Source organism: Nipponia nippon, unplaced genomic scaffold, assembly GCF_047370975.1.
Source record: "Nipponia nippon isolate SJK-2023a ecotype South Korea unplaced genomic scaffold, ASM4737097v1 scaffold_1, whole genome shotgun sequence".
In the NCBI taxonomy this organism is placed as follows: domain Eukaryota; kingdom Metazoa; phylum Chordata; class Aves; order Pelecaniformes; family Threskiornithidae; genus Nipponia; species Nipponia nippon.
The window spans coordinates 111104776-111128968 of NW_028262290.1; the positions used below are offsets into that span (position 1 = coordinate 111104776).

At 39.2% G+C, this 24193-nt stretch overlaps 1 protein-coding gene across 6 annotated transcripts in view; it reads right to left on the reverse strand.

The window, feature by feature from the left end:
- The window catches only part of SUGCT (succinyl-CoA:glutarate-CoA transferase), a 338027-nt gene that overhangs the window by 210142 nt on the left and 103692 nt on the right, over positions 1-24193 (reverse strand). For all 6 annotated transcript variants that reach the window (XM_087737833.1, XM_087737823.1, XM_087737866.1 and 3 more), the window contains one exon: positions 4550-4621. In XM_087737833.1, the coding sequence (XP_087593959.1) occupies positions 4550-4621 (72 nt within the window). The remainder of the gene's footprint in view (positions 1-4549; positions 4622-24193) is intronic.

The following is a 24193-nucleotide window of genomic DNA, read 5'->3' on the forward strand; positions in this document are numbered from 1 at the left end:
TTACCGTGAGGTTGGAGAGATCTGCGGGATTATCCTGCACTAAGTTATATGTCACAGAATAAGAAATATGACTGTACTTCATATGCTATACTGAGAAAAGCTATGTCTAAGAATATTTCTTTCCACTTCAGTAATTTCTGTCAAAAAGGCAAAAAAAATGAAAAGGTGTTTTTCTATTGAAATGTCATAGTTTTTCTTTATGATTTCTTCCAAAAGAATTAATAAAGAAAATTGGTGGTATAACCTCCAAGAAAGGAGAAATATATCTTCTATATGTAACTCCCACCTGGCACACTAGAAATTTAACCATCATGCAAAGACAATGTGAATTATACTATAAAGGGAATTAAATGTGGAGAATGAGTCTTAGAATTTGGTAGAGGCATTTATGAGACAAAGTACCTGTGTGGACAATCAATACTTACTATAGAATTTATCTATTCATGCCACAATGTATTTATATAGAACATAAATGAACAGAATGAGTTGTGCTTTCCAAATTTAATAAAAAATATCCCAATAACATCAGCTACAGAGGAAGGCAGAATAGAAACTTACAAAGAAAGAGACTGTTGTGTATTCTTCATGGATTTTTTTCTCACTAAGACACACTCAAGATCAATTTTACTTATGATGAGTCTTACAATTATTCTAAGCATGCTACATTTTTTTACAGGGCTATTTCCAATATGGCTTACAAAAAACCAGTAGTGGCCCAAAGCTGAAGTCCCTACAGCCCATTGTCCTACCTCTGCCTGTGGCTGAGTGCTGATGCTTAGGAAGAGCTTAAGAACAGGGCCAGTACATATGATACTTCCCTACTATTCAGCCAAACTCCAGCCATCTTTATATTAGGGCATTTTTGAGTTGGAGCTGTTTTCTATGCATTTAGCAATCCTCAATGGATTTTTGTTTTACTAACATGTTCAGTCGCTCCTTGAATCCATATGCCTATGTACTACCACATGTAAGTGATACATAGATTGGAGTCAATCTCTCTGGTATTTGCCTCAAACCTAAAATTCTACTAATTCCCCTGAGATTGGTTCAGACCAAGGCCACTATCATTTAACGACTCCTCACTTTGCTAGTGTGAATAAGGATATGGCTTCCCTTCCAAGTGAATAGCTGTGGATGATGTAAAACCACCAGCAAAATAGGTATTCTTTTAGCAGATATATCTTTTAGAGATATCCAAAACAGAGATATTCAAACCTTTGACATAGCTGTCACCTAGAGTGACAAAACTAAGCATGGAAACTAAGGTACCAGTAAGTTATGTTAGAACAGTGACCGTGTTACATAACTTTTCTGCAGATTTTTATCTGCAAGGTAACAGAGAACTTCAATCTATTATCTTCCATCAACACAATTCACAGCGTATTTTCTTTTCCTTCTATGTTTACACAATCTAATTTATGAAAGTCATAACATATCATAATCTAGCTTTAGAAAATGTTCTTCTTTTGCTATCTGAAAGTTTAACAATAATATTGGTACCCCCTTAAAGTTATCTACTCTTTTTAATACTGCTATTTTGGAGTTACAAATCATTGCTTTAGAGAAAAAAGTCATGCAAGGTTGTTCAAAGTAAATGACAGTGAATACTTATTTCTGAGAGTTTAAAAAAACAAGAAATTAATCAGAAAACTATGGTTCCATTTGATGAGTTGTATGAAAAATGATCATATGGAGTTGCTCACTCTACTGTTTTAATTAACGTTACTGACTTTAGCTTTAACTTAATGTCCATCTGTTGTAAAGCTGTGTGTCTATATATGTTCTTCTCAATTTTTTTGTGACTAACAAATGCACATTTGAGAAGTTATTCATTAATGTGCCATTCATCTTTCTGCATCGCGCTGCCAATGTTATTTTCTCTATTTCACTGTGACCACTTGGAATGAAACTGCTGTTCTCCAGTTCTAGGCCTCCTTCAAGATCTAAGATGCACATTCAGAGTTTATGCTCTCTGCGTTTTGTCTCCCAACACTAGCAAACCTGCTTGTACTCTCCTTTGCTGTACACAAAAGCTCAGTCTTCTGAAGACGCTTGCTCAGTATTCCTATTTAGACCAAAGCAGTACACATCAGGATGTGCTTTTGTAACACTTGACCACTATGGCACTTCAGCCAGCAGTGTTACAAAGTTTTTCTGCAATTATCCAAGTCCCCAAACAAGCTACAGTTAGTTGTCATTGATTTTGAAAATATCACAGTGAATTATTCCAGTTTTTTTCTTTCTGTTTGCCTGAAAAGATACGGTTGAAGCAGAATGTTTGCAATTGTTTACAGCTTGAGCCAGCTGTTACATCTCTAGAGTATGTGTCTTCAGGGCAACAGCTTCCATACAGCCCGTATTTTTAGCACCAGCTCATCTCAGAAAGGTTCTTTAATAGCAATTCCAATGTTTGAATTAGTGGTCTCTGTATTTACTAAAGGTTCACTAGGGTGTTGCGGGCCTTCCTGTAATAAAGTCCTCTTCCTTTATTGGCTCTCCCACTTTATGGTGTTTTAAGTTCCAAATCACCTTCGACGTAGCACAGAGCATACCTCTAACGGGTTTCACAGCATTCCAGTGACTTCCACATCACTCAGTTTCTGGGCAATTTAACAGCCCAAATCCATACCTACAATAACTCAATAAGGGTAAAAAGACCATTCTTTTTAAAAACAAATATGATAACCGGTTTATAGAAAAATCTAATCATTACCCAAAACTTGAACTATTTTTTCTGTTTTTTTTAATCCCTTTGAAATGCGAGCAATCACCATTTTTCTGTGTTCTGTACCTCCTACTTTCAATTCTAGAAATACCAGAACACCTTTATAAGGATGAAACAAAAAACCATCAGCATGCAGGCTAGGGCCAATATTCATCTCACTTAATCCTATGGACTCTGAGGTAACACAAATCATAGAAACATTGCCTCATCTTCTGGGGTACCATTCACTCCTTACGGATTACAGAGGGAGTATGTAGCAACAAGTCACACAGTCTCTCAGCTGCGCTCTGAAGTGAGGTCAATGCATGGTCTGAATTTTTAGTGCCTTCTAGCTCACGCCATGGTGTCAGAACCTACTGAGTGAGATCTTCAGCTCTGCCTTACTCAAGGATGGCAGGAAGACCAGTATTTGGTATGTAATTCTTCAGGCGATAAAGGACCAAGAAGACATTCACGGCTATGTCCTGGGACTTCCTGCAAAGATTTCCTTCATGAGACAATGAGTCTTTGAAAAAAACTGAGTTGTGGCAGGTGGACACTTATTCAGTCATTAGTCTTCATTCATGTTAAGATAATGACCACGCTACTGTGGTTGGACCCCTGTATGAAGAAAACCCACTGAGAAAACTTTGAAGAGGTTAACTTGCTACCTCTCTCAATAGAGAGCCAATTCAAGCAAATGAAACCAGACACCTCCAGATAGCACGGTGGGTATATGTAGCCCAAACTGCCCTAAGAGAGAATTACAGCTGCACTGCCTTCATACTATATATTCCATTTATTAGTTGTGAACATCCACAGAAATGTGAAATGTCTGACAGCAACAAATGAAGGAAAATAATGCTCAATTTCCTGAGGCTGCCAGCTCATTTAGAGCGTGATTAATTTAGGCTAAATATCCAACTTCCCCGAGAAAAACCATAATGGCAGGAAAAAGGTAGAACTCCCATTTTTAAAAAAGCTGTCTAATGCTATATGCAAAACTTCCTTTGTCCCAGCTTACGTGTTACTGGGGTCTTTTGTTTGGAATGTTGCTACACTTTATTTAAGAATAATTGTTTCCCTACAACCACTCCTTCTCTTTTAAAATGTATTCACTGTCCAGGGAAAAGCAACTCCAGGTATTAAAACAACAGGCAAAGAGTATGTGAAAAATCCAAAACTATTTTACAGCTTTCCAAGCTACCCTCTGTGAAAACAGAATTGCCAGAGTCGTGTTCCTTCAGTTCTAAATAATGAAGATAACAGATTTTGAATGCAGCAGTCCTGTTTGAAGATTTGTTCTTCAGCATCATAGCTCTGCACCACTCCAAAGTCAGCCCACAGTCCTGTAATATTTCTTTTCTAAGAAGTCCGCAAGTTTCTCTGTGAGCACAGACCAGCACAAACCAGTGTTCGAAAGGACTACGCACTCAGCTACTGATTAAAGTGGCACAAGAACCATCCATCGGCTATGTATTTTATGGAGAAATAGTGTCACATTTCTTCCTGAAAAAGGCACCAGTGTGAATTCCGTGACATTCACCATTCCAGAACTGGAAGGTTGTTAGCTTGTTCTTATTTTAGTTAATTAGCTGTGCAGCTGCACAGACTTCAAAGGGGTTCAGCACCCACAAGTTTGGGAATTGGGGTGTTCTGAATACAGAGGCAAAGCACAGAACCCGTATCAGTCCCCTAAGCTACCAGCCAGAACCTCAGGCTTAGAATTTATAGTTGCTACTTATTTTCACAAAAAAGGGGAATTAAGAAGCAATCAGTAATTATTTTCCTAGTCAGAATGGAAACTATTACACATTTCTGTGCTGTTGCCTAACATATCATTACCTTGCACACAGTGACAAACTGCTGATCATTTCCAGCTCCCACCACGATGTAGCCATCCTTGGTCTTAAAAGCCTGGAAGAACAAAGATAGGTGATAAACTGTAACTAAACTATAAAATATTTGCACATCTTTTAAGTGAAAACTTTGTAAATAATGTTCAAATTACTTCCTTAAATGGTTCCATTCAGATCCAATCTCTAGTTCTATAAAAGTGGCTCAAAGTTATCCACAAGGGTGGATGCAGACCTTTTGGTTTTTCTAGACTTGAGAAGTTATCTTGATTAACATGTTACTTGCTGAAAATGCGTCTTGAGGCATCCTGAAACTTTGCAAATATGTCCCACGCTCACAGGGACTGAGAAGAATTTACCAGGATAACACTTACTTGCCAGGAGTTATTTATTCAGCTTCATTCCTAGCCTGACGGAGAGCAGACAGTTGCACTGAGGTGTCACAGACCCTAACCAAATACGCAAAAAAAAAAAATATTGCCAAATAGCAATGACAAGTTAGGGACTCTCATGGGGATGAAAGGGATAGGCTGCATCTTTCCAGCTCTTCAGCTGGAGATTAAGCTATCTCCTTGGTCAGTGGTCTCAAGATGGAGCTCCTGGAGAAAATGAGACGACTTTTCCGGCTTTGAGGATTTCTTTTTTTCTTTTGACTTCATTACAGTGGCCTGACTGGCACATTTCATGGTGAACAGAACATTTAACTGGGTAGGACATAACAGCTTTCATTTCAGTCTAAATAATCTCCACTTAGGTTTTCACTGGAAAAAAGAAAATCTGTAATCGGCATCATCCTTGATTTTTACCATTGTCTCAGGGCATCTTCTAAAATTGGATAATGCAAACAGATTCCCCTTTCCTCCACACCTCTTCCTTCTACAAGGGTGTGTAACTGCGGTTTCAGTCATACGTGTTACAACCATATTTGGGAAAAATTCTTTTGCTATTAGTTTGACTTCAGTGCACGAGGCCAGCACAGGCTGGTGCACTAATGGTGATGAGGCCTTGTAATACTTTCTTGCAGAGAGAAAAACTCATCTTCTATTCTCAGAATTTTTTTTTTTACAAGCTATCATGTCCTGATCTAACAGTGTGAATTCTTACTAAAAATTTTCATAAAATAACACACAAATATAAGCCCTGGTGTGAGAACACTTTAAAATAAAAACTCTTCTTATGCCACTGTAGCTTATTCTTCTCCACAAAGAGGAATGTGCTATTCCAACTTGCAATCTTTCATACAGTTACAACTACATCCACACTAAGACTCTTTTACCACTTGGTATAGTCGAAGCTTTAAAATTCTATGTGAAAAACTACGTCCATTGAAATGCAAGTAACCGTACATCATAATTAGGACATCACTTGTTTGCTCTAGCTATGTTTAATTTCCTGGTAAATAGTATTGGTCAGTGATAAAGTTTAGCAATTTATTTTTCACACATTTAATTAAGCACTTCAGTCTAAGATTCTTCACAAGCAAAGATGAAATTCAGCAAACATTTAGTCCCAAGCATGCAAAAAAAGTCCCACTGACTTGACCCCAATACAGTAAAAGTCTAGAAGCATGCATAATATAAAGGTACTGCATACTCACGCTGAGGAAAGCAATGAGCACAGAAAATTTGGGGAAAAGAATACAGAAAAGAAAGTTGTATATGAGTGCATAAACATTTTTTAGATAGAGGTGTTCATGCAGATTTCTGTCTAAAACAATCATGACAGAGCCTGCTCTGAGAATATGTAAGACACTTCTCCCCCTGCCCCTGCAAATAAATGGCTTTTAGTAGGAATAATGATGAACTAAAACTGTCAGAGTAAACTTACTACCTTTAGTTACAGGCAAGATCTGTTTTCTGAACACCCTGCCAAAATCCTGACCTCTCTTTGCTGATGCTCTGAATTCTAAAACCAGCCACACACATTTCACACAAATTATGGGCTAAACACTACACGTATCTGGGTGCATATGTAATACAATATAGTTTTTATTGGTGCGACCACCTACTACTTCCAGTAAACACAAATTAGAAATTCTTTTACACATTCTTTTAAACTTCTAGTCTGGATGCCTGTTACAGATTGCAAAGCCTACAATATATGTCATATACACAGATCCCCTTCCTCCGCACTCCACAATATATTTAAATTGGTAGTATGGGCAAATCTTAAAGAGTTTACTATTTATCAGCAACTTCTTTTGAGACTCGCATCTCTGCGAGAAGACTGCAATCACACAATAGCTGCGTACCACTATGAAACACGTATCTGTACCCGTGGGCTGCCCATGCAGCAGCGGAAGTCACTCTACATTTAAGGGCCTGGTTATTAGCATTTGTGCTTCAGTTGCTTTGCGGAATGTGTGGGAAAACTGATTATTCTTAATTGCACTGTATGTCTAAAAAGCTAAAACAACAATCATGTCATCCTTACACAACAAAAATGGTATCATAATAAATGCAGCAGTGTCTTTTTCCATGGAACTTAACTCAAATGTCTTCGGCTGCTATTTTAAGCTTCCCGTTACAAAACAGCTGATTATTTGCCAGTCATTGCTGCTGATAAAGCAGAAAATTCCAAATGTTATTAGCACAATATTGATGCCAACATTTAAGGGTGATAACAATGGTTTTATTCATCACCAATAAATGTACGCACACTACAGGTTACCACAGGTTACCGTCTGGCCACAGAAAGCTCCACAATCTTATTATACAAAGGAGAGTAAGGGCAAAGTGCAGACAGATTTTAATGAGATTTTGTTTTGATAAACTGCTGTCCATCACATCGAATCATTTCACATTAGTGCAATAAAAGGCACGACACACACAAGGCAAAAGTCCTTTTTCCCTTCCCCTTTTTCTGAAGAATGAGGTCTTCTGATAAGATTCTTGAGAGCACGAGCATGATTTAACCTGCTACTCCCATGTGATACCCTGAGCAACAGGACATTGCTCGATGAAGACAAGAAACAAAAACCAGACAAAAAAATTAGTCCACGTCTTATTCATGGGAAAGGCAGAGAGAGATTGCGGAGCATCCAAAGGCATAGCTTTTCAGTATGGTGTAAAAAGCTTGGGGGTTTCTAGGAAGGTAATCCGTAAATTTACACTGAACAATATATAGTACGTGACATCAACATACGTGTGTTCAAAGCCAGATCCCAAGGTTCAGTGTGCATGCATCAACATCTCACGCTGACTAATGGATGGTACAGGACCTTGTTAAGACTCAGCATTTTTCTGAATTTGATCCTAGAACACTGTGTATAACTGAGATACTTTGTGTACTGAAACTTTTTAACCTCCTTAAACACACGGAATATAAACTCTGTCCACCTTCAGAAATGTTCAAAGTGGTTTACAAGTATTCTCCAAAAATGCTATACAAAGACGCAGGCCAAACTTAACCTTAGTTTATTATCAGAGCGGACAAAGACTTGCTGAGATAATGTGAGGCCAAACCAGCCAGTCTTTGCACTGCTCTAAGTCAACAGCCTTTCAAAATTTGCCAGCTTGGATGGTGTTAATGAAAGACCATCAATCTCTTGTATTTATTGCCTGCTTTATGAATTTTAAGCCTATATATGCTATGGCAATCATCAATCATACATAAACATCACAGATATTTCAAATTGCATGTTGATTCCACAAATAAAGCTTTAAAATGTAAGGGACCAATTAAAAGATATGCTAATTCCAATAAAATGATCAAAAGTCCAGGTCAGTTTTCAGTATTTGAATCCAAACCACAGAAATCAAAACAACCAGAACATCTGCAGCTGCGCATGGTGATGCTTTACTCCCCTCCATCAGGTATTTATACACATTCATAAGATCTCCTTGAGCCTCCTCTCTGCTCCTCCAGGATAAACAGTCACAGCTCGCTCAGCCTCTCCTCATGTGAGAGATGCTCCAAGCCCATAATTATTTTCATGGACCTTCACTGGACCTTCTCCAGTATGTGCGCATCCTTGTCCTGCAAACCCCATAAGTGGACCCAGTTGCGGACTTATAACTGGATCTACTGGTTATTCGTCCTCACCAGTGCTGAGCAGAGGGGAAGGATCACCTCCGTCAACCTGCTGGCAATGCTCCTCCTAATACAAACCAGGATGCTCTCTTTGTCACAGGGGCACACTGCTGGCTCATGTTCCATTTTTTGTCCACCAGGACCTTCAGGTCCTTTTCTGCAAAGCTGCTTTCCAGCCAGTCAGCCCCCAGTCTGTACCGCTGCATGAGGTTATTCCCTACCATGCACAGGACTTCGTATTTTCCTTTACTGAATTTCATTAGGTTCCTGTTGGCCTATTTCTCCAGCCCGTCAAGGTCCCTCTGAATGGCAGCACAACCACCTGGTATATCAGCCACTCTGCCCAGTTTTGTATATTCCGCAAACTTGCTGAGGGTGTACTCTGTCCATCATCCAGGTCACTAATGACCATGTTCAACGGTACTGGCCTGGCGTACCCCTGGGGATGCCACTAGTGACTGGCCTCCAGCTGGACGTCATGCCACTGATCACAACCCTTTGAGCACGACATGCCAGCCAGTTTTCATTCCATCTCAAAAATCTGAATCTAAATCAGCACTGTTGAGGGAGGGCACAGTGAGAGCACTTCATGGTCTAGTCTCAAAAGCTATTGGCAGATCAAATCCAGCACACACTGAAACATAGCCTCCAGCCATCACCGTAAGTAGGCAAGTTCCCAGTACCACAAGAACTGTCAAGGTCAAATGCAAAGGATGCAAATGCCATCCAGGCAGAAACTAGATGTCTCTTCTTCAGAGACTTCTCAGGAAGAAGAATTTGGAGGCCAAACAATACTTGGAGAGACCAACAGAACAAAGCATTGGGTTTTTGAAATTGGAGGATTATTCCATATCTAGGAGAGATTAATAACTTGTAATTATCTGAACAAGCTACTGATTATTTTCATTACCAGTTACACTATTGGCCCCTTTACTGACAATGGCAGTCAGTGGTCAAAATATTTGAAAGCTTCCAGACCTCCCCTTGGAGGAAGATTTGCACTACATTAGGTTTGGTAAAAGGGCAGCCGCCTTTATGAGTTTTCTTATCTGTTGTTCCTATGTGAATAACAGTTGGGATCTGTAAAGATACTTACAATCCTTTTTCACTGGGAATACCTGATGTTAGATACCCTCAGATTTGAAGTATCTTGCAAGAGAGCACTGCCTTTTGATTCATAAAGTTGAACAGTAGCATCTCTAAAAGCATCCAATGATGGCTCATGAAGGGAACAGCTGAGAGCCTGCAGACAGTCCCTATGTATTGGTGAGTTCTGGAGCAGGGCTTAACGGGTAGTAACTTTTCAATGCCTTCTAACTGCTGTTGGTTTTACAGAACAACAGGCTGATCGCTCCACCTGGCATCATGAAACAGCTTGCTTAAGGTTTTGGAAAGATGCTATCCTTTTATAAAGGCTAGATACAGTATTTCTGTAAGCTACATGTTTGTCAGCACAACAGGGAGTGCTCTCAGATGGCATTAAGGGAGAACACTCCTCTGAGCTCCTTCCCAAGTTTGGCATGGGAGCAAGCAGCTTTGTGTGAAGGCTGAATGAATCTTTGGGACCAGTGCAATCTTTTTTGGACAGTGCAGAACAAAGATACCTACTTGAGAAGTCTGCAAACATAAAACCAGAAAAAGCTCAACCAATATTTTCAAACAAAGCTTTGAAAAACATCACCAACGTTTTCTAAACAGAGATTAATTTCCATATGCCACTCCTTCGTTTCCCCTCCATCTTCCCATTTACAGCAGTCTCTTCACTCACTGACAGAATCGGTGAATAATTACTCAGTAAAACACTATGTGCCCATACGTAGGTCTCCGTGTATCTGCTTGAAGTGCTTCCCTGGTATTAATGGGTGTGGTCGAAGAGAAAAGCTGGTGTCTTGCAGGCTTGGAACCACAGAAAAATTACAATGTTACTTTTAATTTATTGCATAATTTGTCTTCAATTACACTTTGCAGTTTCCAGTGTAATATTCTATTCAATGCAAAGGTCATTTAAGGACAAGCATTCTCTAGTCTTAATGTAGATTAAAGGCTGCAATTAAGAAGGTGATATATTCAGGATTTGACTGACCTGTACACAGGCTCTCTTCTCCTGCCAACCAAATGTATCTATAGTATATGTTGATTTTTTTCTCTCTCTCCAACCCTATCAAACTCTGGTTCCCAAATATATTAAAGAGTAGAGGATCCTCAGGTTTGCTTCAGATCCAGAATGGTTACATTCCTTCCAGATCGGATAAACTTGGCACATCATTTCTCTACCTTTACACGTTGGTTTGAATAAAATGTCAGATGTGCCACAGAACCACAGAGTAGCCACATTCTTTTTTCTTTCAAGGGAAGGGCACGATCCTTTCATAACAACTTAATATTTAATTACTGTAACAAATGGGAACAAGACCAAGAAGTTTGGTCAGCAGTAGTTCTGAGCAATACATATAAATCATAAAGACCACACACTTCGAAACTATTTGCCTACTTTGCACTCTCTTCCAGTGAAAGCAAACAGTAAAAATAAAAAATGTAAATTTCATGGACTGGGTTAATGTATGCTGAATGCTCTCACTGAGCAAACTGAAGAAGGGGGCATTCCACACAAAGATTTCATTTTTTCCCTCTGGTCTTCTCAATCCGCACTACTTGTCACTCTCTTCGCTGCCATGTTGCAGGACGTACTATCCTGCAACTTCGCAGCTATCGCAGTCTACCAGACACATCAGTACTAAGAATATCTGCAATAATTCTCTTGCAGAGAAGAGAAGTTTGACTGGATGCCATAAGCTTGTGGGAAAGGTGTTTACGGTAAGACTGGGAATGATTACGTTGGTCTCTGAGATGAGGCAGAACACCAGCACTGATGTCAAGGAAAGCACAGCACAGACTACCAACCAGGGAGACCATTCACTTCTACAGGACCCACGATCTATTAGACAATTTTTGTGATCAACCTTCAAGTTCCACTCAAGTGAGAGTGCAGAAAAAATGACTTTGCCTAACTGATCCAAGAGCAAAGCAGACAAGAACCATTAAATGTGCTCTGAATGCACTTTACTGAAAGAGGCAGCAAAGTTAACACAAAATCACAGCATCAAACAGGGATATCTACATTTGGCGTTAGAGTGTATTACTCTCAACATTCACTCAGGTAGCAGGACAGCCTAGTTCTGCTCTCCAGACCATGTCATGTTTTTATCCAGTTGTTGCTTAATGTGAGAAGTATAAACTGCTGGGAACAGACTGCAACCAAGGCCTCTTCAATCTCGGCTCACTGTCCAAAGAAATAGGCTGGAGACAGGATCCCTCTCTCACTTACTCTTCTTCTGCTCATATGATATTTGCACCGTTCATTTCCTAATTGACTAGATGTACTACATAGATTTGTAATCTAAAAGTATCGGTTGGGCATACGATTTACCAAAAAGACTTTTATAGCTGTTACTTCATATTCAATAGTGCAATGAATGTTAACTTTGGATTGCATACCTTTATTTTTAGAGATGAGAGTTTTCTCCCGATCATCTCCAAGAACATATGCTGCAGGGAAATGAAACCCTTTACTTTGTTTTCTAATGTCAATGCAATATACATCTATCCTCACCACCCAAAAAGCCATTTAAAAACTCCTGGAAGAGCAATGAACAGCTTTAAAGTGGGAAACTTGTCACTTTCCCAAATTTCTAAAATTTTAAATACCTAAACTATACCTCAATTAAAAATAAATTCTCTGGTATTGTAAACTGGCATTGAAACTGTTCCTTGCTGTTGAAAAATAAAATATCAGGCACAGAATCACATTCTCCATTGCCACATTAGTTTTCCATTAGTTTTTCAACAATGAAATTACACACACACAGACATGCACACACAAAATAAATAAACTTTAATCACAGTATCACACTGGAGCCAGTGTAATTAATGTTGTGTCAGCATTTCCATTTAAGCCACTATTTTCAAGAGGTTTATAGCACAGCCATAAAAATTCAGTTAGGTTGAAATTAAGCAAACAAGGTCTTATACAGCAAGCAACATTTAAGTATATATACAGACAGCAGCCAGTTACTACTTATATGGGAATTAAAATAGACGCTTACTGATTTTAAAGGGCACTGCAGAGCTATTTTTTTAAACAATATTTTTCTCAACATTTATAATAATCTCTCAAAAGCCTGAATCCAAGCTATGTTTCCTTACCCTTTTTCCTTCTTACACAATAGTTCACACAATTTCTTCCAATTTTGGGATTGTAAGCATTGTTTTTTTGTTTCACTTTTAAAGTAAAAGAATGCAATGAAAACATTTCTTTTGAAAAACAACACACATGACCACAGTCTGATCCTGATATAGGCCTCCAGGCATTACTGAAGCAGAAATGACAAATAGTTCTTACACCTTCCAAAAATCATAAGATATAGCTGTCTGGAAAATCTGAGTACTCAAATATGAGGTTTTAAGAGTGCTATTTAGAATTTAATTCTAAACGAGGTCCTATTTCTGTTTTCAGTAGAAATCATCAGAGCGGGATTTGTCTCATTATTTCTGTCCGTTTTCCCCTCTCTACTCTTTGGCTTTAAGTGATGTAGTGGTACAATTTCCAAAGGTGAGCTTTGTAATACTGACTACCTTTTTGGTAACTCATACTGAGCCAAATCAGCCTGGCATTTCAAGCTGCAGACAGATGACCCAGTACAAGCAAACTAGAACTCAGACTGGGCAGGCAGTGCTATTAACTTAAAGGTCCTAATAACTTAACGTCCTGCTATAAAGAAGGCTCTTCAAAACACTGAGCTGAATCATTTCTGAGTTTCTCTGACAACCAGCCAACGGAGAAGAGCAAGGGATCAAATTAGCACCGATGCTGACGAAAATCAGAAAAAACACCAATGAGGATATAACAATTACAGGGGTGCAAAATTGGCGGCATTTCACAATTTGGCGCTTTCACAACTTAAAATAAACAGCACTCATATTTGAAATCTGCCATTTAGCTGCAGAACAGGATGGACAAAGGCAGGAGAAACTCCACTCCATTCTGCTAATGTGCCTTTGCCCTATTTTGGAGATTTTCAATTAATATATCTCTCAAACAATATGCGATTCCACGTACTATTCAGTAGACAGTATAGTGAACTAAGGATGGATTTCAAATATTTAAACCTTGACTCTTCAGTATCCCTGATTTGTCGTTTTAAGTCAGACTCATTAAGGTTTATTGCATGTAGTTTGTTTTGGTTTAAAACACTACTTTATCTCTAATCAAGGATTTAAAAAATGAACTGGCCAGACATCCAGGATGCACACTATTTAAAGCCCTGAATTTATGCCAAAGAAACCATTGCCAGGCCATAGAAATAATGCTAGTGAGATCTATTTAAAAAACTGAAAAATAACGCTTGATGAGTGGAACACATATATGTCTAAAAAAGTCAGAAGTCACTTTCCTCTTCACTTTCCTGTAAATTTCTATTAGGTTTCCTTAAAACTATAAAATTCAGGCTTCTGTTTTTCTCTAATATTCTTTTTTTAGCGCTCCCCGTTAGTCTGAGAAATATTGAAATGTAATATCACATTACTGCAATTACAATCCTTTATCTACATCAAATTTAGCATTATTCCAATTGTTGAAGTTTGAAAATCACTACAATTAGAAATTAAAACTTTACACCTTTTCCCAGCATAAAACTGTGCTGGCCAATATTTAATCAATTTTTCATTCCAGCAACTAGTAAGTCAAATTATCTACTGAGAAAGACCCAAGGAAACCTACATGGTAGTAGCTACTATTTTGTTTTTTTACAAAGATCTTTACATCTATGGCTTGTAGAGTGCTTTTGCATAATGAACATAACTATCCTTTACAAAAGAACTTGTTCTGGAGAATCAGCACAGTATAACTGTGCTTCTATTATCACAGACTAAAATCTACATCAGATTTTATCCACATTTATACAAAATCATCTCCTTGCACCCCTTGCCCTCCCCCCCCCCAGTCTGATGGACACAGCTATGCCAGTAAAATGGTGGGAGAAAGCAATAAGAGGAGGCAAAAGGAGCAGCAGAAAATGCCAGCTTTCAAAAAAGATCCCACATTTTTTCCCCTGCAGATTTGAAAGGAAAAAAAAAAAAAAAACACCACAACCTTAGTTTCCACTTACAGGTACATCATGTGGTTCTTTAACAAGCACACTTGATTCTTATTAATTGCTAGGTTTATTTCGAGGTTTCATCTTGCATTATGCTGTCATAATTTTTTTTTTGGCTCTCAGTGGCCGAGGGACAGCCTCTATCTTATACGAGAGAGTATGAACACCCAAGTGACAATTCTGATTTAATCACAGGAGAATCATAGGAGTCTGGGCTTATTTAGGGCAGGATTCTGACTCTAAAGATTGCCCAGTGCCACAGAGTTTTAATTTCTCAGCATGATCAGGCAATTTACTCCCACTGTCAATCTAAACCCTTACTTTTCATTTTCTTAAAGAAACGCCCAATTACAAAGCACAGTGGCAATTTAAAAGGTTAAGAACCATGACTACATTCACCTCTGCCCAACACTGCGACATCAGGAAAAGTGCAAAATTACTGCACTTTTGCCACAGGTAATTGCTATGAGTTGATACTGAACACTGTACCAGCATCACTGTACCTCAGTCAACTGACAAGTGTGCATGAACATATACCGCTTCCACTAGAGTCTTTTGCAAAAAACACATACTGTTTTACATATTTTCATAATCAATACTTTACAGAAACTACACCAAAGCATGTACACACAGCACTGCAGTTAAATGTCAGTCACACATAGTTGAATAAGTTTAAAGCTACGCAGTTACTGCTACCCGTATACCCTAGCACAGCCATGTTACAGTCTACGCACTAACAGCAAAGATCTCCAGTAGGAGTGAACATCTCATAAAGAGCAGATGATCCTTGTTACAGAAGTGATCCCAGCTATTGAGGGGCCCGGTCTGGCTATAGGTGAGGGATGGTGCCAGCAAGTCTGGAGGAGCAGCCTGGCACCGAGCCTTCATCATGCTCTCGCCTCCCTCTTTGTTGAGCTGGTGAAGTCAAAGGGCTGGTGTCCTAAAGATCCAAATGGCCTTCTGGTGACACTGGGGTTGGCATCAAACGGGCAGCAGCAAGCCGGGCACACAGAACTACCGTTGTGCTGGGAAGGACTAAAATGGGCTGCTGGCAGCAGCTTGGCCTGGTCTTGCACCCTTGATGACAGCCTGAAGTGCTGCCTGCCCACTGCTCCCTGGAGTTGGCTATGAAATGACCTTTCACAGAAACAAGGTTCTTGTCCCTCGATTATACAAAGCTGATTATCCGGATTGTCTCATTTGGGGAGGGGGAAGAAGGAGCAAATAGGGAGAAGAGGTGTGTGGATTTGCAAGGGCACTCTTCCTCCCCCCAGGGTGCTGATGAAAGCATTAGGTCGTTTTACAGCTTCCCTTATAACAGTACCAAAAAATAATACATAAAGAGGAGTAACAAAATGCATTTAAATGGTTATATTAATTAAGACGAACAGAGACAGCTTTCAGTAACAGTGGGATACTGGTACATTTAATTTCCTTCCAATATATGTTTCCTTCCACAGTTACAAAGCTTGTGCATTTTATTAGACATTGACAAAGCTGTGCTTATAAGTGGGAAAGATTGCTAGTGAAAATTATGCAGGGAGGCATACCAATTTTCACATCAAGTTACGTACTGAAGCATAAGACTTTTTAGACAAAGAATATATTTCTCCAGCTACTTGATTTGTCTTTTTCTTTTCAAAATCTGCACAAGTTAAAACAAAATACACCAAGTGAGCAAACAAAGCAACCTTAAGCTGGCATAAAGAATGTAAAATTGACTGAAACAAGTGGGACATATGGTTGTCCACTGGACTTCAGCTTCCAAATGAAAATGGAGGTCCTATAGAGCAAGATTTTCTTTTCACATACAAAGAAAATGCTGGTTTTCAAATGTATAAAACAGGACAGCCTTTCCCTCCTCCCCCAGAAGTTTAAAGCCCACTCAAAATCTTTTTGGTCTTCAAACCTGATGGAACAGGAAAAATAACAGAAAGTCTACGGTGGCATATGATTGCCTACCCTGAGTGTTTTGGCATTTCAAGGTTTAAACTAGACAATTTGTGTTCCTCTATAAGAGGCTCTGCAGAAGTACCGAGGCCAGCTCAGGCCAACTGCCTTCACATTTGTCCTGGTTTTCAACGGATTGTGGAATGTGAACTGAGCTCCATCTTCTTAACAGCCCTTCCTGAGCTGCTACAAGTGCGATGATACTTGTAAAATACAACACACAGTGAATACGCTGCTAATAGTACCCAGGCTGGGACCTAGGAGTATTTCAATAATGCCTATTTGGACAGCAGCATACATCCCTTTGTACAGCAGTGATCATCATCTACTTGGATGTTTTTGAAAACCCCATGGTGCTAGTCTACTGTTGACATCAAGAATCATGAATTTAGACAGCAAGGAGAAGGGAATCAAGATTTCCACTGATCATTATTACATTTAAACTGTTAAAATGCCACCTACAAAAAAAAGTTTGCAGAAGGACAGACAGCTTGAGGAGGCAGAGATAGGTTTTCCCTTTCCCTTCTCATATCAGTTAGCAGAACGTAAACTTAAAGATCAGAAAGCAGTTATGTCACAAACGTGTTAAAACAAGGGTTGCGTATGAGGTGGAAAAGGCACAGGCGTGTCAGGAAAAAGGAAAGAAAAAGTATTATTATTGTTATGTACCTGGGATCATGTTTGCTCCCATCCAGACAACAACAGAAGTACCGAATAGTAAAAGAGGGCTTGAACATTTTCCTGGACAACTCTTCTACCCGAAACACCTCTTCGCATAAGAAAGGGAAGGAAGGAAGGAAGGAAGGGATGGGAATTCTGCGAACCCTAACAACCGCAGCTGCCAGTCATTCTGCTAACCGCTCCACAGGCTGCGCTTTCCACGCAAGTGTCCACAGCCAGATGTCCAAGACAAGTTTGGCAGAGAAGTAATTTGTGGATACGGACCAGTGTCAACTTGAATAATGACAGATGCAGAAGTTCCTAAACCTCATTAGATCCACAGAAATGAGCAAATACCTGATTCAAAAAGGGTGTACTCATTCTAAACCTGACAGCTGATTTAAGAGTTAGACCTGGATATTTTGGAAGAAAAAGGAAAGAATTTAGCTGGCAAAAAAAAAAAAAAAAAGAAAGTATGCAGTGATTTAGATTAAACTCTCAACCTAGGACAACCTAATCTGATGAACTGTTGTTTTACATTCTGAGGAACCGTAATAAGATTTGTTGTTCTGAAAATTACTGTTGTGTTTTAAAGTATCCAACAGTTTTCCCCCTGCTAGAACGAATATTAATAGCTGTAGAATTAGTGGCAGCAATGACTTGAGGGGTCATTATTTTAGCTATTAGCATTTAGGGAACATTTTAACCTTCTGAATGCTAACGGACTTAGCTTAAAGGAAAATTAGATAGTCACTGCGTAGAGCACATTAGTAGCCTGAAAATCATCTACAGATAGATCATCACCATTGTTCCATGTTAAGTCACCAAAACAAAAACATGCAACTAATTCTGACTGGTGTCTCCATCCTAACACTGCATTTCTTTAATTTTCCCAAGCAAAAACACAGTGCCTGACTCTCCATAGAAAAACAATCTCTACGTGCTTTTCATGCTGTTCTGTACCCTACTGGCTAAAACAGATGAATATAGAGTCTACAGAAAAGAGCTAAGGAACCAAAGCTCTTAAAATGTGCTATAAGGTGCAAATCACGAAATGGAAGAACAAAGATTGTCCTTTTTGGGAAGAATTTGAATGCAAGTGCCTTTGTTGTCCAGAGCAGCCAAGGATGGCAAGTACCAAACAGGAACACAAGAAAACATATATCATCATTGCAGAGCTAAATGTGGCTCTAATCATAAACTTGGATAAAAGGTTTTGATAAGTGTTCAGATCACTTTGCTTTCTTGGCCCAGTTGGCATTTAGACTGAAATAAAACACAAGCTCTAACACTGCTTATTTTTTAGTATGCACATAGTCATAAACACTCCATAGCCAGATTACAAGGGCCAATCTTCTTCTAATGAAATCCATCACTGCTCACCTTCAGATATGTCACAAAGTTTGCATGTTTCAAAAGCAAGCAGACATAGAGGGACTTTATTTTCCAAAAACTTTGTTGGCCATGCCATTTTGCCTCAGTTGGCCAAATTATACCAACAGCATGTAATTATGTACTGCTAAGAACACAAAGAAATTTTGTGCTGCCCGGTGTTCTCATGTTTTGCTTCTTTTTGAAGCAGGGTGCCTGAGAATGGTCTAGGTCCATTAAACGACTGTGGATCTAGTGACTCCACATTTGAGGCAGAAATCGAGTAAACTGCTGTCTAAATTTAAAAATAAAAAAAAAAGATGGGATCTCCAGATTATCCTGTGTCACGCATTCTTCCCCCATATCGCCATTCATGGACCTTTTATCTGGATGACCTCAGCTTGCCTAACAGGCAAATATTATCCCTTCTGGATAAAGGCTGGGCAAATCTGTGGCTTCAACAGATCTCTCACACTTTCTCTCAAAAAAACAGATGTTGTTTCAGGGAAATCAACATTTTTCAGCCCTCCAGCTTTGAAGCAGTCACTGAAATACATAATTCCACACTCTGGGCACCAGCAAAGGACTGGACAAAAAACAAATCACAGTAAAGCACTAGTAAGTGCAGCAAGCTTAGGTATTGGTAAGTACCCCCTTCATCTGTAAGTCCTACTTATGCACAGGCACAGCAAGCTCTTTATAAAGGTCTAAAAGGGTGTCCTTGTTGGAGAAGCCGCCATGCCAGATGTGCAAGAAGATGCATGAGGATTCTGCAGCTATTCAACCTGCATCAGCTGTCTCCACATCTACACAAAAGACCTGGCAAAACATGCTGCTGACTTCTTAGGGCAACAAGCTACTCTTGAAATGTTTTTGCACTGCATTTCATGCCCAAAATTTTCTGCTCTTCCTAAAACGAGAGTTGCAGTCATGCCGACAGATGGAAAACATCATCATCTAGAGTTGGATCCATGCCTTGCTACTGGCTGGAACAAAAGCCATAGAAGTATTTCAGTTAGTTGAGTTAAAAACATTTTTGTATAGTGGCCTGTGGATGAAAAGTTTTCCCACAGTACACTGCAGAAAAATTCATACAGTGACGTATCTTAGTGAAGTACCTGTAGAGCTTTCTCTGCTTAACCCAGTACCAGTGTAGACACAGTGCTCTGGTCCAACTTGCATATGGATTTACAAGTAGGTGCTCCATGGTAAAAACAGTTTACAGCAACTACGCGAAAAAAAACCCAAAACCAACCCAACCCCCCCAAAAACCCCAACACATGGAGCAGCTGAAAAAAGATACCACCATAAGCAGGTTTGTCACAACAGAAAAGAGAATAATATGAATGGAAGAGATTGCATCAGAAAATCAGAGGGAAATCCCTAATCCTGGAACTCGCAGTCTCATAGACAGAGAAGGGAAATCAAAAGGTCAGGTACGTATGTCAGGGAATATTTGACGAATCCGAGGATGGGCGCTGAGATGGGAAAGGGGGGTGGTTTTCCCTTCGCTAAGAGACAATCCCAATCAATGCTTCACTAAAAAGATTACAGGAAAACTAGAATAGAGGAGGGACTGCCAAATCCCCAGCCATGAAACTCCAACATTCAGCAATTCTCTGAAGCAACATCTTGATGGTTGAACTGTACTGTGGGTCTACCATGGTATATCATTCTACATAGCTATTATCCATGCTGTTCAGTGTAGCACTATCATTCATATTCACAAAGCAGTTTTCTTTCTCAGACTTTTCTTTTTCATGAGTAAATCTTTTTTAGCGACATGCTCAGTTATACTGAAGAGCAAAAGATTTATCACTGAACACTTCAGCTCTCGTCTCATGGGCTGTAATTTTTCAGACTGTGGGTCAAGGACCTTTCCATTTCACTGCAACACCCAAGAGACTAGTTTATCTGCAATGTGAATTTTCCGTACCTTTAGTAATTTCTACTCAAGAGAAAATTTAAACTACCATTCAAAACTGACTAGAGCTCCATCTGTTGCGAAAAAGCTACATTATTTTAGACTTCTGTCTCTTCACTTCCCAGCTCTTGTCCGCTGCATCCCTCCAAATCTCAAACAAAGACAGAAAGGGTGCAGGTGACTTGGCCACTGTTGACATTTCTTCCTACCAGTGAAAGAAGCAGAATACCGCAGAGAAAACTACAACCATCCTTCTCTCAAGTCAGCCTCACCTTATGAGATACTAGATTTTACTCTTTGACTGTTTGGCAGGTCATCTCTGGCTTTTAAAGTGCTAAAGACCTTTCCCTGACTTGACTAGAGATTGCTAAAGAATTGCTGATCCTCCCCTTTGGAATCCTTGAAGCAATGTCCTTAGGCTATAATGTCAAGATAAGATTTGATGCCAGTGCCCTTTCTCCTCTGCATTTTGCATCCACAGTCTGGCATCCTATAAAGCACAGATTCTGCTACCCTCATTACAATTTCTAAGAACCAGGGGGGAAATGGAACTTTTTAAGAAAAGTAGGACAGACATTCAATTAATTGCAGAGACTTTAAAAACTCTGTAATACTTTCATTATTCTGTGTTAACAGTACTATTAACTGCTTCCTTCACCAGTTAAGTGTTTGTTTGGGATTTCTGGAGTTTTTTTAAAATCAAGCTTCTGCAGGATTATAGCCATTATAACTTACCACGATTTTTTTTTAACATTCCTGAAATCCAAGCAGGACAATGGCTTCTCTCTACAATTTCCCATTTCCATTTTAACAGAATGTTGCGTAGCAGAGTTTTAAGGATAACTTTTGAAAAAAATACTATTTATTAGGGATTTGTTTTATTTCAGTTGGCAAGAAAACATAAAGAAAACAATTACAACTGTTTCAAAAAGTCTATTCACCAAAGGCAAGCATTAAAATAAAATTATTTTTCTGGTTTCAGCTGCTAAGAGCAATGTAACTCATCATTCAGGATCAAACTACCAATGTCTACTCATAACAGGGTACAGTTATGTAAAATTAAGGCTGGCACTGCATTGTGCCCAGATACTTGAGGTTTGGATCCTTAACTATGAATTTCCTTCCTTTTATGATCTTAAGCCAGAGAACAATAGCTGTGTTTTAATCTTGCCTTTTGTGAATTTTCTTGGTCTTTTCTTTCAAGTGTTTACATACAATGATACAGCCCTGAGTGATGCCACAAAGTAACACACCATCCAAATCTATCTGTTTACCACATATGCTATGATATCATTCAAGGTTGAACGAATCAATTTTTTTCCCCACGGAATGACAATCGATTCATAACAAAGAAGTGGATTTTTTTTTAATGTCATTCACCCATGTCTGCATCAGACGACATGCTTGTGATTAAAGGCTGCAATATTATGGTTCCCTAAACTCGTTCTAAATTATTTTCAAATGGAAAGAGAAAGAGATATCTGGAAACAACCTTCAGCAGCATTACCAAGTCCCTTTGTTCTTCTCATTTTATAACGACTACGTGACTGGAATTCTGCACCAGATTCTCTTCAGCCATTGCAAACTGGCTTGACTTTACTACAGTCAACAAACTATAAAAAGACACCATTTGATTAAATAAAACCAATTTGCACAACCTAATTATCTCTCGAATCTCATATTTTCCTTTTTTATTACAATACTGGCCACGTAAAATATAGGTGCATGAAAAAGAAAATGATGAAGATGATGAATAAAGATAAACTCATCAGTTATTAATGAGAAATTATACAATACAGAAGGTTTTAGAACTTCACATTTTCCAGAGCAACTTGAACAAAACTGTTAGGTTTTATAAAATAAGATGGAAGGGGGACTTTTTTTTGCTAGTTGGGCAGGAAGACCAAAACAACTCCCTCCTTCAAGCATGTCTGGTTTCATCTCAGAGAGACAAAGGAACAGGCTTCTAAAAATAGAACTTTATAAATGTTAACACATTATTCAAAATGACACCTTTTCCAGATATCTGATATTTCACCTTTCTATTAAATATATTGCATCTGATCCTCATTCTGTGCTAAACTGAAGCACAATACATAGGGATTCAAGTTTCCTTAATTTTGTCAGTGTTATTCCATCTTACGGATTCAGAACTAAGACGCTGGTGCTCTTCAAGGCATGCTCTCTCCCTACTTTATTTTGCAGCTAAAACTTTATTAACAGCTAAAACGGCATCCACTGCAGAAGTCCAGGTTAAAATAGCTTTTGGTCAGTTCTGACACCACCGTATAAACAGAGCAGCACCTTAACCCTCAAAATTTCATTTAAGACTATATTTTCTACAATATACAAGAAAGCAGGGGAGAGATTTTTTTTACAAGGGCATGTAGTGAGAGGCCAAGGGGGAATGGCTTGAAACTGAAAGAGGGTAGATTTAGATTAAACATAAGGAAGACATTCTTCACCAGGAGGGTGGTGAGGCGCTGGAACAGGTTGCCCAGAGAAGCTGTGGAAGCCCTGTCCCTGGCAGTGTTCAAGGCCAGGCTGGATGGGGCTTTGAGCAACCTGGTCTAGTGGAAGGTGTCCCTGCCCATGGCAGGGGGGTTGGAACCAGATGATCTTTAAGGTCCCTTCCAACCCAAACCATTCTGTGACTCTATAATATGATAACTAAGAGCACAACCAGGCTCTGATTAGACTGTCATTCCTTTGTTGTGCAGCCAGGTAAACCTCTGGACACATTGTTTCCACTCCTACATTTTTAAACAGAAGACAGAAGCGCCCATTTTCTTGCACCCATTTCTGTGGCATGCACAAAGAAATACAACACTCTTGCTACTCAAGAAATACAAAACCTATCGTATACTAGAGGCACCCATAGTGTTAGTATTCCCAAAAAGGAGGTGAGCTGCAGTGTGTATTTTTTATTCTCCTCTTTCAGGAGGAAGAGAAGGCTCCACTCTGGTCTGCATACTCCAGAGCAACACAGGACTGGCATTCAGATCAGACACAATCAATAAATCCATGTTGCATCTTCAGTGCTATTCTCAAAATCAAATTCATTGTCACTACAGAGAGATTGCCTGCAAGTACAACCCCCAGCAGAGTTGGGCAGCATGCTCTGGGGCAGCAGACCCAAATATACCAGGGAGCTTAATGTAGGCTCTGGGTGCGCCTGCCGAAACCAACAGATGATCTATATGGATGCGAGGCACACTCGGTGCTTTTGGGAATTCACACAAGGATGTACAATAAAAAAGCTTAAATTAGGATAAAATAGTTAGGGTTTTTTTTCACGGGCTTGGATTTTTCCTGATATAATCTTTAACCTTTATTTACAACACACAGGGATCGCAGCCATTCTCTCTAACAGGTTTTGTCTCTGGGAGGTAACACTTGCCTCCTGGTAGGAACACAGAAGACATTCAGTCTAAGGCAGGATTGGTTCCTCTGCAGCTACTGATACAGTGCCCCGTGGTAACCTTACATTTCGTTACATTACTTTCTCTTTTGTTTTTGCCATGCTTGGCTTTCACTTGCTTTC